The 15299-nt window shown below is 40.9% G+C and overlaps 1 protein-coding gene across 1 annotated transcript in view; it reads right to left on the bottom strand.

Moving 5' to 3' along the window:
• Positions 1-15299, bottom strand: part of EFHC2 (EF-hand domain containing 2) — a gene marked incomplete at its 3' end in the record, with an annotated part of 161978 nt that overhangs the window by 72781 nt on the left and 73898 nt on the right. The window contains 4 exon segments of the mRNA XM_081222351.1: positions 5111-5245; positions 5631-5748; positions 7910-8161; positions 11031-11254. Of these exon segments, the coding sequence (XP_081078477.1) occupies positions 5111-5245; positions 5631-5748; positions 7910-8161; positions 11031-11254 (729 nt within the window).

The following is a 15299-nucleotide window of genomic DNA, read 5'->3' as shown; positions in this document are numbered from 1 at the left end:
CCACAAATGGAAAAGAAGATGTCAGGGTCTTTCTTAAAACAAAACAAAACAAAGCAACAAAACAAAACAACCCATGGAATCTAATTTCTACCTCTTCCCCAAGGTTGACTATCCCATAGGCGTTTCCATTAGTGCGTGAAAGGAGGTTCACATAAGCAAAGATTTCCTTTTCCATTGCCAAAGTTCTAATAGAAGGAAGAGTACAGATTTAGCGCATACCTCTCACATCAATTTGTCATCCAAGGCAACCTAACTCTTAAAATTGAGGGAGTTTTTTTTTTGTACTGATTGATCAAAAGGCTAAGGGTTTGAGGCTGTTTCTAACTCTGATTTGAAAACATTTTCAACTTTCACATTTACTTAGACTTCTTAACAGCCTTTGTGTGAAATCTCTTCAAGCAGAATCCCCAAAAGAGTATTGTTCCATCCTAACAGAAACTGCTTACAGAAGACATATTGGCAAAGAGAATGCCATCAAATATTTCTCACTGACTCAGTGAAAGGGGGCAGCCAGACTGCTGGTACGGAAGTGACTGGTGAGCCTCTCCTATTGCTATTTTTGTGGCAATTAAAGAGAAGCTTTGGTAATAAAGAGAAAGTTCAAATCTTGGAATTAGGCAGAATTACAGTAGACCCTTTCATTGCTAATTGTTACATGAAACACACCACTAACTGGTACCTTCATTTTAGGAAAAGGACCATAGGGATTGCAGGGAGAGCTCTGCATGATTATTAGAAAATTGGGGCATGATTGGTTTCTTCTAACAGGGGACATACGCATACAACTCTATATACTAATCTACGCAGCCTAACCAAAAGAGGAACACATATTGAATCTCATAGTAATTAAGAATGCATTCTACACCTCCCCCCCAATATTACAGGTTTTATAACACAGTGTTGTTTTCTCAACTACATAATTTTTGCCACAGATTTAAGTAACAAAAGAATCAATTTAGAGCTTTCCTCTGCACCCACAGTGCCATCTAGTGTATAAATGCCGAGAACTGTTCCACTCCACCATGTCTGACTTTTTTAACAATCCAGTCTTTTTGGATACCCTGACTGAAGATCTCATTTTTCTGGGTAATTGCGTATATTCACAAAGGTTTGAACTCGCACCTGAATAACTTTCTGTCTTTGGTTTTCCATCACCCCAGCATCCTGCATGTTTCAGGTGTTAAAAAAATATTTAATGAAAAAGTATACCTTTTTTTTTTTTTTACAAAGCATCTTCCCAAATATCTCCTTAAACTGACACTCTGATGGATCCTGAGACACATCTGTCTTTCAAATAGTCTGATTCCTCTAATTCCAAAAGACTTGTAAAAACATATATATTGAATGTCCATCCACACTGACCAGATTGCAACAAATTTACTGAGAAGTGATAGATTTTTTAAAAGGATATGTCTTAATGCTCCTTCACAGTGATTTACGATTCATCATCTCATTTGGAAACGATTCTGGAAAGAGCCTTCATCGAAGTTCATCTCTGATGTACTAGTAACCCAGATATGGACCCAGGTTTAAAGCTTATATAATTTTGGAGAAGCTCTTAAAGACTAAAAATGTCAAATAATTAAGACAAAATTAGGCCCAGGGCCTTGGAGTGGGGCCCCTGCAAAGAAAGAACCCTAAAGCTTAAGCTTCATTAACTTCAAGGTAAATCCACCTCTGCTTGTACCCCATACCCAGGTCAAATGATTTTGGTGGGACGTTCATTTTTGGGTCAAATAATTAGTGAATCACATAATTTTCTAGCTCTAGCTAGAAAACCCTTAGAAATCATCTAATCCTCAACCCTCTTCACTTCATAGGAGAGGTTAAAAAAAAAAGGTTTAATTGTTAGCTCTATCAAAGCCATGTGGAGAGACTAGAAGCAAATTCTACCTCTGTCACTGCACCTTGGGATGGCTAATTTGCTCAAATGATCATTAGACTCTCATCTTGGATGCCCTGCTGCTTCTAACACCAAGAGTTCAGAGGCGGCCATAAACAACTCCACAAAATTAAAGGTGCTCTAATTTTTTGCTTATCCTTAATGTCGGTATAGCCTAATAAGTATTCGAGAACAGTGTGAATGAATGGTCTTATTACTACTTTGGCTGTCCCAACCACTAAGAATCGATAATAAGAAACTCCTCTTATAGACAAAGAAATAATAACCCAAGGCAGGAATTCTAGGTAAGAACAGTTTACATTCAAATCCCTGTCTCTTCAGTGAAAGAAACACCTGCTAGAGCCCCTGGAGCCTTTTCCAACCTTCAGGCTACAGGAAAGTCCGACAGGCCTCCATCTGCCAGTCCGTGTTCATGCACATGAAATAATGAGGGAGTGACAAGCTCCCGCCCGGCAGACAAGCCAGGGCCAGCGGGATGGCCAAGCTGCCTAGTGGGGGATTCACACTGGACTGTTTTGTGGAAGAAGTTGCCTTCTCCTTAGAATCCTTAAATACACAAAACAATCACATCTTTTTAGGAGTCAGATTGGGTTTTATGCAGGGGTTACATATATCTCTTGGAATTCTATCAAGCCCTCTGCTTCCACATAATAGAAAGCTTACTCATGCACAATTCTTGGGACTGTGGCCAACTCCATCTCTTAGTCTGTCTGCCATTTTTTCTCCCCCAAAATATGTTGGGGCGGCATTAGGTAAGAGAAGGTACTGAAGCACCCAGGCTGTATACTGCATTAGAAATTTCCCCCTGGCTTCCTCTTAGGGAGGTCCCTAGCTGTGTCGTTGGCAGTTGTCAGCTCCTTCCTGTGGAGACCACAATTACTGACAAGGAAGGAAATGTGACCACAGTTATTGCCAGGACTTTGTCCTGGTTTGGGCTTCAAGGATACCAAAATATAATGTATAAAACTTGGTCAGTCTCATGAATTTTTACAACCAGATGAGTTATAAAAAAATTAAAATGTCAGAAGTAACTGTATCTAAGTAACATTAAGTCTATTAATTTAATGTTACCAAAAGTCAGGAAAAGCAAATGTAAAAATTATCAGAGAATATTGATTCACTCCCCTCCACCCTGAATCATGGATATAATTTCCAGTCATTAGTTACATTAAGTACACTGCTGTTACTCAAGAAATGTTGTGTAATAATAGTGTCTGTTAAATGGGGTATTTTAACATATGTTATGAGAAATATAAAAAGTCAGCGTGACTATAAAATGCATCATAATTTTGCATTTGCATAATTTTCTGTTTAAGTGCATAATGCTCACGTTATATTAGCCTTAAAGGCACAAATGACATTTTTTTAACGTAATACAGTAAGTCTATAGAGTGAGCAAAAGAAGTGAGCAGAAAGAAATTAAGCACTAGGGCTCAACTGAAATGGAGCATAGGGCATTTGAAGCTGATACATTTGCCGAGGATGGCTAGATGTGGAGCGCACCGGTGGATTTACTCTGCCTCTGAAAGTTCCCTGCAAACCCGTTAAAAGCCTAACAGTGTACCGTGTCTCTCCAGCATTACGTTCATTTTCCCAAATGCGACCTTTATATTCTCAAAATCAAGCTGACAGACAAACATCAACCGAATGTTGGACTTGCTATTTAAGGGATCATATGACGTTTTGAACCTTTACCACGCCCTTTAAATTAAGGCAATCTTTCAGTAGGATACAGGTAAATGTCTTCAGTGACTCATTTCATATATATATCATTTAAAAAAATTTTCCAAGTCTACACTGAAGACTTGCTGATTCTGAACAGGTACTTAAACTTATTAAAAAGCAAACTATCCTTCCCAAATATCTAAGGGTCACTAGCAGCTTCTCTACAGCAGCCACTACCTGCACATTCCTGGCTGCTTCTTGTCCTCAGTCCCTAAAACAAATATGCTCAACTGTGTCCACTAAATAGGACTAATTTTAGAAAATAATATAAGAAGAGGCCACCAATTTGGCTCCATTTTGACTAATCTGGCACGCAGATGCTGTGGAACAAGTTCCCTTAATGTACAGAGGAGGGAAATTGAAATTCTTTTTTATTCCAGCCCCTTTGTATGCTGTGTGCCTTCTCCCATAATATAAAGATTCCCAGGAGGCCAGGAATACAACACAGTGGGGATACCAAGACACGTAAGGTGGGCCTCGTCTCATTCTAAAGACAAAGCACCTTGTCTTTTAGGAAGCTGTGGTTGCTTCTGGCTTCCAACTCATCGCTCAGGAAGTGAGCTCATATGAATACTCCAAGGTTCAGAGAGGGGTAAACATCCCCCATCAGAGCTCCAAACCCCAGTCTGGGAGGTTGGCATCTTCCACCACCCCACTTCGCCAAGCACCAGTAGGTACCTGGAGCCTGGGGTAGAGGGCCCAGGTGGGGGCACAGCTGGCCGGCAGGTTTAACAAATGGAGGGGCTTGTTTTTCAGGTTTCGCCTCAGATCCTCCACCTGCTTCTGTGACTCTTATAACACCGTTTAACATGCGGTAGGTCTCTGCTCCCCTTCAGGCCTAGAAACTCCTTACACAACTCTGCAGCTCCTCTGTCTACTGCAGTGACCTGCATGTGGTAGGTGCTTAATAAATCACTGGTTTTCATTCTGAACGGTGCTAACCTGATCTGAATGGAATGGATACCTAAGAAGAGAGAAGCTGGAAGCCTGGCTGAGCCTCACCAGGAAAGGTAGAGCAAACTGGCACAATTCCCCAGAGAGCTCAAATAAGTATATCCTCTGCGGTAAGCAAGAATTCAGTGAAAAGAAGAGTGTTCGGATTTCCATTTCAATTGCTTAACCAGAGCATTTCCCCCATACTCTAGTGAGGCAGGGGCCTATATGGGCAAATGGAAGCCTTTGGCATCAGGCACACAAGTTCAAGTCTTGGCTCACCCTTTACTTGCTGCATGACCTTCGACAAGTAAGCCCCTTGTACGCCATAGTTTCTTCACCTCTAAAATGGGGATAATGAGCCTACCCTTCTAGAATTGTTGTTAGGAATAAATAAGACAACAGATGCCCAGCAGTTAGCAAAGGCTCAATAAACGGTAGCTATTATGAGCTTAGAATGTGAAACTCAAAAGTCAGATCAAACCTAACTAGGGAACAAAGACTCTAAGTTTTAAATATTATTTTCTAACTGACAGATATATCACTTACCAATTCCATATTTAGCCTTACAATAAGTCTTCATGAATTCATCACAGTCACAAAGGAGCACTTTCCTTCCCCACACATTGATGGTGGTTCCTATGGACAGGTCACTATCTTTGTAAAACTTTTGGTCTACTTTTCCTAGCTAATAAAAACAAAGGAACGTGACATTGACACCACAGACCCACCAAAGACACTGGCACCCACCCCAAAAGGGAAAAAGAAATTTTTAAAAATCAATTATATCATTCATAACCAAAATGTTTAAATCAAATCAAAAGACAACCGCTCAATATTAACATTTTAAAACATTCTTTTAGCAATGTAGTGCTGCCAAATGGCAGTGTAATGCATATATTTATACATGCACTTAAGCATGTTTATTATTGATAAACAGCAGTGCAACACCTACATTTATATACTCATCGATTTCATTCACAATCAATCTCCCAGAAGCAGAACACGTAACTCACCCCACATTCCAGGTTCCAGGGAAGTCACACTGGAAACAGTAATAAAACGTAACTTATCTTGTATTTATCCAACAGGCAGCCATACACTCGGTTCTCTGACAAGCCACCATCTACATTGAGAACTGTCTGGTCTGTTATCTGGCCTGGTTGATAGACTCCAGGGGGGCCATACTGGAAGATAAAAATCAAATCAAGATATAGTGGATGGCCTCTAAACACAAACATGCTCCTGTTGAGGGACTCAAGTGGGAAGAGGCACCGTATGGTTCTCCTCTGCCATCCCGAGGAAGACAGGACACAGACTCCAGCCACCTTTCCCCATGCTTCCCCACCCGCTGCAGCCTGGTCTACACTCCCCCCCTCCTTCAAGGCCCTGATAAAGTCCCATCTTTCCCCCTGACCTCTCCCATCCTACTGGCCTGTCCCCAATTCAAACTTCCGTAGCACCTACCTCAGGGTTAAACCACTTTTTGTTGCTCTCTAATCGTTTCATTGGCAGTCATCTTTAAACTCCAAAACGCCCTGATGGAGAAACCCTGCCTTGCCTTCTTTACTTGCTTAGCACCCTGCCTGATCCTGAGCAAGGATGCACTCGTTGGCAATGGAGTGCAGTCAGCCTCTAATAGAAACTGTGGCCCAGAGCAAGCCAAGGAGGGCACTCCTCAGTTCCACCCGCACTGGAGGTGGTCCAGGCAGGAAATATCTGAACTAACTTATAGAAATTGATAGTGATCCGTTTATCCCATACACATGAGAAATCTGAATCATGCCAGATACGTGTGATAGAATATGTTTAAGTTGCAATGTGTGAACTTATGATGTGTGGGGTGTCAGTAAGCCACGTAACAAAGAAAAAACAGTACGTTTAGATGCAAACTCTCTCTTTGCTGTTTCCTAGCTACAGGACATGGGGCCAGGCATTTATCTTCTCAGAACTTCAGTTGTGTCATCTAACCGCAACAACAGTACTTACTCCTCGCTTTCTCAAAGGATGCTGTGAGTGTCAAGGGAACACCCACTGCTACTGTATCTCTCCCGAGAATGGAAGCTCCACAAAGCAGGATTTTATCCATTTTCTTTCTCACTGTAACCCCAGAGCTGGCACATAGCTGACACTTACTAAGTATTTGTTGAATGAACGAATAAATGAAGCAACTGATGTCAAGGAACACTACAAATGTCAGGTATGTCATTATTATTTTATATTTAGCCTATTTTTCAAAGCCATTCTAAAAACAGGCTTCCCTGGCACCTCCTGGCCACCTGCTGTGCATACGCCCAGAGTTCGCTCTGGGACAAATCCTGCCCCCGCCCCAAGAAACAACACAGCAGGACTTCTGGCAGGAGACTCAGAGAATCTGGAAGAGTCTCCCGTGATAAGCAAATAACCAGTGGTTGTTTGCATCAGAAATGAGCATTACAGTAATCTTTTCAGTAGCACTAAGAATTAAGTTTCAAAATACTTTATCCAAATAAGAAATAAAATATAACATAGAGCTGCGAATAAGCCTTGATACTTTCACGTGTCCTTATAGGTGTTTATCGGTCCTTAGATAGTGTTTTTTACTATATTATCTCATTCAGTCTTTACAGTTATCTCAGGAGGGAAGCCTAGTTAACTGCACTTTAGAGATAGGGAAATACACTCAGAGGTTAATGACTTGCCCAAGGTCACATAGCTGTTAAGTGGCAGACTCACAATTCTAACCCAGGTCTTCTGTCTCTGCCATTTCTGCTGCACCCAGGTTACATTAGCTCTCAAATGGCCATAAACATGTGTAGAAATCACTTGGATAACTCTTTTTTAATAGTAAAAATGCAAAAGCTATCATTGTTGCTAGCCAGTGGCTAGTTGCTGACTGGTGGCTACTCTCAGAAGAGTCACTCCTGTGTGTGTGCGTGTGTGTGTGTGTGTGTGCTTGTGTGTGTGTGTGTATTCACAACCCAGACCAATACAATGGGATCTCCTCAGTAGGCTACAGAGGCCAGAGGCCAGTGCCCTGCCCAAGGCCACGAGCAATCCTTTTACTAGAGAGTCATTTACCTTCATAAGACTCATAGTGAACTCAATGATGAATAGGTAGTTCTCTTGCATTTGACATTTTTCCTTTGCTTGCCTCAAGCCCTGAATATTCCAACTCCAATTTGTCATATCCTCTGTATTACTTTCATAGATGTACGTTAACAGAGGGCACAAAGTGAAAGTTTTCTAAACACTTGCACTAATACATGGTGACTTGTCATCACACAGTCATAACACATGACATTCTAGACAGTGAGTGACTAGAGTCTTCAGCCCACAAGCAAACTCGGAAAGCAGTCCATTGCTCACCTTAGGTAGCTTTCTCCTCTGGAGGAACAATGACGTAGCACCTCTTCCTGAGTTGTGTGGCAATACTCCTTTGATTTCAATGGTATCATCAGACAGAAAGTAATGCAGGATGAGTTCTCTATGGTCCCCAAACACTGAGCGTGAGTTGTCCCACAGGCAGAAGAAACACAAAACCTTCCTATCATACTCAAGGAACTGTTTCAGAGTGTCGAAGGACTCATAGGGACGTAAGGGCTCCATGCAGTCTAGCTTCTGCCAATGGAGAAAAGGTTAATGAGAGTGGAAGTTTTTCCACAGTTGCTTCTGGGACGCAAGCAATCAAAGAATATAAAGGTATCTTTTCTATAGACTATTCAGTGACATTTTTAAAAATTTCAACTAACAACATACATGATATGCATATATAACCAGTTTCAACCTTAGAAATACAGACAATCAAGTATTAGGAAGCCTTTCGTTGTTATTTTAACACACTAAAATATACTTCTATAATGTTTTTGAAAACTGACTTTTCTCAAAGACTTAAAATTCTTGTTTAAGAACAGACAAAACTAATATGTGGTGACAGAAATTAGAACAGTTATTGCCTCTGGGGAGAGGACTGACTGGAAAGGGGAACAAGGGGTGATGGAAATATTCTCTATCTTGATTTTTGTGTTGGTTACTAAATTGTATACATTTTTAAAGACTTGTCAACGGGTATGCTTAAGATTTGTACATCCAAGTCTATGTTAATTATATTTCAACCAAAAAATTCTTTTCACTGAAAATTCATATCTGTATATGCTTCTTACTCATCCAAAGATTTTTGTGAAGGTAAAAGAGAAGAAATATATTCACAGTTTTATTTTGCTCAAAAGCTTTGGACAGTGAAGATCTGAAAGGCCATGGAAACACGAGCAGAGCAAATGGAGAACTTCCCAATCTGTACAGAACTACTGTGCGGGCTCTGGCCCCCAAATCAGGAAGCAGTAGCTCGGCAGTCTTCTCAGCCCAACTCCTCTCTTTGCACAGTCTCAGCCCTGTCTTGGAGCAAACCGCCCCCATTCTATCTAATGTAGCCTAATAGGATGGTTATATAAGGAAGTGCTCACTAGCAAGGGAGATGTAGTCCCACATCGGGTTATGTAATCCTACTTGTAAGTTCGCAAAATTTTGTATCTGTCCAGGGCAGTCTAGGTGCAGACTTATCCCAAGACAGTGGGGGAGACATGATGGCCTTTCCAGAGGCTCTTCAGTCTTATCCATGATATTTAAATGAAATCACGAGATCTCTACTTTCAACGATTGAAAAATCTTTCTTTGGCATTATAAGGCCTCTAAGAAATGCATTATTGATTATATACCATCGAGGCTCTTTTCAGTTCAAGTTAAATTGTTTAATTTTAACTTTACATTTCAAGGCAGCAAACACTGGAGAAGTAAATGCATTAAAGTCAATATAAAAGCCTCTTACTAAACTCCTAATTTTCCACAGATTTCTATATTTATTGAAGAGCTTTCTCCCTGAGGGAATAAATGCTAAAACGATTCTCCCAATCTGAAAGGAAATTATTTAAAACATTTCTTGGCTGTTCTTGGTATTTATTCTTGATTCCTGGAACAAAAGATTTTTTCCTTATAAACTTATGAAATAACACAGTGTTCTAAGTATTTCATATAATGTATCATCATTCACAATCACTATCATATAATACCAGCTGTTAGTGAATGAATGTAGCCAGATGCAAAGGGTGGTAAATCATATAGATCCATTTCTTTTAGGTTTTCTCTGCTGTCTACAGACTTTTGTATTTATCTAGACTCCTTCTTCTAGGGCATTTGGAAAAAGTAGAAATGAACCCAAACCATAAATCTCCTTGCATGCCAATACACACAAGTATAATGCCACAGGGATTTCACCTTAGATATTCCAGGATCAACAATATATATTTCTCAGGAGGGTTGTATGCCTACAGCATTAGAGGGTAATTCTGCTGGGGCTAGGAGGCAGGAATAGATGAATGATCCTACATGCAGCTTTTAACAAGAGATCAAAGCAGAATCAAAGGAGATTTTTATTCTAAATTTTATGTTATCTTTCTGCAAAGAAGTTAATTACAAGTTTTAGAAACAACAAAAATGAGACTAATCTATAGGGATAGAAATGAGAACTGTGCTTATCCCTGGGTGGGGAGAAGGATAGATTGGAAAAAGGCATGCGGGAACTTTCTGGGGGGATGGAAATCTATGCCATGATTTTGGATGTGGGTTACATGGGTGTATGCATTTTTTAAGACCCATCGAACTGTATACTTAATTTCTGTGTATTTTACTGTGTATAATCATACTTCAATAAAAAGAGAAACAAATGACAATAATGAAAATCAGGATAAGAAGCAAGAGATTTGAGTTCAAGGCCCAGCAAGAAGATTGGTGAGGTATGTGACCTTCCACATGACACTTGCCCTTTTGGGTATTCAGATTTTTCTGTAAAACATAAAATTTGGGCCAAGGGATCATTAAAAAAAACTTTGGAACGACTACAGTAATACTACTAACACTGATTCTTTCCTCCCTACACTAGCTGGGGTCAGCCTTCGAAAACAAGCATCCTGTTATCATAGGAGTACGTCGAAATCATGGCCCTCCTCACTCCTGAACACCTCTGCGTCTGATAACACCATAAAGGGAGCTGGGAGTCCCAAGGAAGAAGGAAAAAGGCGTACCCAAAGGGTTCAGTAAATCGGTAGCACAGGAGCAAAGATTTTCCCAGAGTTAGGCAACTAAAATGGGAAAAGAAAAGCCAGGTAAGTGTGGACCCAACTCTTTCACTGTCAGTGACCACAAAGCCAATCACGGACTCTTAGAAACCATCCCATGCGGGCAGCTCACTGAAGACTCCTACTGCCTGGAAGGGAGACTCTCCGTGGAGAGAAGTGGGGGCAGGGGCAGAAAGTGAGCACCTCCTGCACCGAAGCCAACACCCAGCCTTCCCTCCAGCCCAGAGGAAAACAGGACAACTCCAGTGACCATGGCCCCCAAAGTTCTTTCACATCTGCATCAGGAGTACCAATACCCTTTATTGACATTGAAGGGATTCTCATCTTGAAGATACGAGTTCATGGATGAATCAACTTACCTCCCTCCGTGTCTTCAGGTAAGGGTCTTCTGGACACTGTCCTGGGGGGTTTACTCTGACTCCTATTTTCTTCAAAAAGTTTTTTGTGAATGTATCACAGTCATAAATCTTGAATGTCCGACCATAAAAGGCAATGTCTATGTTGATATTAAAATGATGCACAGGATAAAACTGATCCTCATCAGGAGGCGGGAGAGAAATCCAATGACACCGGATAAAAATTCCTATGGTGTGAAATAAAACACAATTGTTTCATCACGTGGCTCACCAGAAAGAGACCACAGTACATCTTTATAACAACCCTGAATGCTTTCCCACCACAGTGAAGCGGGCAAAGGGTTGGTTCTTGGAGAAGTAGCATCAGTATGTTCAAACTCTCAGGGTGCCAGAGGGAGCTGAGACTTCTGAGGCCCAGGGTAATTTGACCAGCCTTGCATGTTGTTACAGTTGCCTAAGTGGTACTAGGGTTTACTCTATTAAAGTAAACCATAAAGACTAGGGCAGGGGGGAAGGAGGAGGGGGTATGAACAGAGTGACCTAATGTGCCAGACACTACCATCATGTCTTTTCCCAAAACAAGCATGCTCACTTTCACCCACTAGCTCTCAATGTGAGCACAGTATGCAAGGAACTAAGACCCCAAAGCAGAGTACTCACAAAAATGCACACCCTTGGTTGAAAAAAGTAAGCTAATAAGCTTCACTATGGTAGATGCCAACACCATGATTTACAGCTTCTATAAGCATGAATGACTTTATGCTGCTTTGAAGCTTCTTGGAATCTTCTTCCCTCTACCAACCTCTTCTCCCTCCTTCTTCCTCTATAGACTCTGTCCACCACCACCCATCCACTCCCCCAAAGTGAGAGTTATCAGAGGCTTCATAGTTTTAACCAGTGCTCTGGGCTAAAGGTTCTGGATCCCATCCCCTCTTCTACTTCCAACCCTATGACGCCCATTCACTTCTCCTCTTAAGAATATGGACCCAGGGTCCCCAAGTACACCCAAATGGCAATTAGCCACTGGAGGTAAAAAGGTTCACTAACTAGATGAATGTACCAACTACACCACACCATACCAGCCAACTTACCCAAACACTGCTGAAACCTGTTGTCAAGAAGTGTTTAGGGTTTGAGAGTTTATCCTACTTTCAAGCTAGCAAGTTAGCCTGCCACAATTTCATGGATGCTGGTAGAAGACATGAGATGCTTTGGTTAGAGACAAAGGGCAGTTTATTACTCACAGTAATAAGAGTAGCCAGAACATCAGCATTTTTGTACCAGTTTCCTGAGCCCCAATTCCCACAGGGTGACACAACAAGGGCCAGGTAACTTCAGCACATGCAGTAGGTTACACATTATAGGACAGCAACCCTGAGATGAGAGAACCTGAGTCTATTATAAGGGCAATAAGCATCCCTGCCTTTTGTCTCAGAGGGAGAAATTACCTTTATTAGACTGGACAGTAAACATGTCTGCCTTTTGTTCTAGAGGGAGACATCACCTCTATGTTCCAAGGCTGTGAGCAAACCTGCACTTTGCTCCAGAAGGAGAGACTATCTTTGTCTTCCAAAGCTGTGTGCTATATAAACATCCTTGAAAAGATAATCCAGAACAAAGAGCAGACAGTGTCTCTGCTTGCAAGATCCACAGAAATGCAAGATACCTGCGGAGAATTGTCTCTCAACCTCTGTAAACTGACTTTAAGCCTGAGAATCTACTCCAGGAGCAAAGACAAAAGGAGAAAAGACAAGCAGAGCAAACTGAGGGTCTAATGGTTCAAGAAAAATTGGCTTGTGTGACCCGTGTATGGAGGCATTTTAGTATAAAGATGTCAAGCAATCTTCTCCACATTTTGTATAACACTGAGAATGGTGCCTTTTCCCAAAGTCTAGAAATACTTAGAAATTATTCATTCCTTATTCATTAAGGAACAGTTAATGAATATCTTTATGTGCCAGGAACTGTGTTGAGCTCTGTTCCATTATTCTACTAATCATCTTTTCACTCTGTTGAGGGGAAATTAACTAAAATCATTTTCATCTTCTTTTCTTTGTAGCAATTTTTAATTACTCGGTACATTAAAGTAAAATAATAAAACTATAAAATTAGAACTGGCCTAGAATATTTTAAAATGTACTACATAAAAGATGATATAATTTTATGGCAAAAAATTATACTTCAATTAGCCCTTAATTCATGCCACTGAAAACAGTATGCAAATTATTTAATCATTCAAGATTAGACATTTAGAACAAATTGCATACTAAACACCCATAAAAGCGTGGGCATTTCAGGTATTTTCACGAACCACTATATATCTCTTTAAAAATACTTATATTGGGCTTCCCTGGTGGTGCAGTGGTTGGGGGTCCGCCTGCCGATGCAGGGGGCGCAGGTTCGTGCCCCAGTCCGGGAGGATCCCACGTGCCGCGGAGCGGCTGGGCCCGTGGGCCATGGCCGCTGGGCCTGCGCGTCCGGAGCCTGTGCTCCGCAACGGGAGAGGCTACAACAGTGAGAGGCCCGCGTACTGCAAAAAAAACAAAACAAAAAAACTTAATTGTGACAGTTTTTTAAATATATGAAATTTATTCAACAGCCAAGAGCTTCTTTAGGAATTCCATCTATCTTGCATTTGTACTCCACTATAAAAATTCAAATAAGCAAATTAGTGCTGATTTCTGTTCAGTAAGACTTCAAATAGAAATCCTATATTTTTCTAGGTGGGAAGAACTGGCCCACCTACTGAGCTTTTAAATAGTAATCATCACAATCATCATCATAGTCCTAGCATATGCTTTCATATATTTTTCTCATTTAATCTTCAATAATCCCACCAGGCAGATAATGCATGAAATACAAATATTCAGTTTATGGATGGGAAAACCAAAGCTCAGGATGGTTAAGTGACATGCCCAAGGTCATGCACTCACAAATGGCAGAAGAAGATCTCGAACCTGGGTTTTTCAAGCTCTAAGTAAATACCATTACTTTCCACAGTTTGCACTGAACTGTATCTCACTGTATGACAGCCACAAATTACTTAAGTGAAGGAGGGGAGGGAGTGTCTTAGGCAAAACAGGATAGAAAGGGGGAGAAGAGCAGCCAGACACTGTGAAACAGAGATGATGGAGTTGCTCTTCCAAAAGAACAGCTTCTCTCTTCTCTAAGAGTACATTTCTGGAGAGGGCCCACTTGCCAGCAGCAGCAATCCCCTGCCAGGGTCAACACCACTGTGTCACCTGTCCCCGCCCCCCCCAGGAGCCCACATATCTGCAACGTCCACACTCTTCCTTATCTTAGGTCCCACACTCCTCTCACTAGATGGTTCTCAGAAGAGGCCAGGGAAGTTCTCTGTGGTAACAGAAGGCAGTCCTGACCATTCATGGATTGGAAAGAGAAGGCAGGTCTAACACTAAACAAGAAAATTTTAACAACGAGAAATCCAAAGTCACGATCCCATGTTAATCAGAAAAGTAACGTGGGCATTTGAAATGTAGTTACACATAAGAGCTTTCAAAAATACATTTGTGGGACCTCTCAACTGTGCCCTCTGGGAATTAAAATTTCTATTCATTGGTATTTGTATGCTTATAGTTTTCCATGATAAATGGCAGAAACTCCACCAGCAGAAGTTTGTTCTGGAATATCAAAGAAATATGCAGGATGCCATGTCTTTGGCACACATTGAAGAGCACCCAAGACCATCAAGATATATAAATAAAAATAACATTACAAAATGGAAAAACAACAACAAAAGCACTATATCTGCCCTTGAAATGTTCAGATATTTATCTTCTTAATTGGTCCATAAAGACAATTTGGGCAGATGTCCAGGCATCAGGTGTCTGCTTTTAAGCTCTTCTTTATCTTCATATTTCTCATCTCTCTTTCTTTTTAAAGGCCCTGCTATCTGATTATACTCTGCAAGCTTTAACTTTCTAACACTCCCCTGTGGTTTAGATCAAAATGATGATATATCCATTTATGTTTAATGCGTTTTCATTTCATTCAGTTCGGAATTGCTTTAGATCTTTGCTCAAACCACTAAATTTAGTTTTTAGGAATTCACCTTCAAGAATTAAGACTCCAACCTCTCACTTCTATCTTAAGTATGTTTAGTTCATTTTAGTAACACTGCAGACCTAGGGTACATCCCAGTCTAGAGGCAGGTACTTCTTGGGTGAATGAATATACAAGTGGAATTGCCACTTGTCATCATGTGTATCCTACAAATACTAAGACCATTCACTGTGATCAGCCATGACAGAG

The sequence above is a fragment of the Mesoplodon bidens genome (genome assembly GCF_964165515.1).
Source record: "Mesoplodon bidens genome assembly, chromosome: X".
NCBI lineage: Eukaryota > Metazoa > Chordata > Mammalia > Artiodactyla > Ziphiidae > Mesoplodon > Mesoplodon bidens.
Note: the sequence above shows the minus strand (reverse complement) of the source record. Positions and strands in the feature narration are given on the sequence as shown.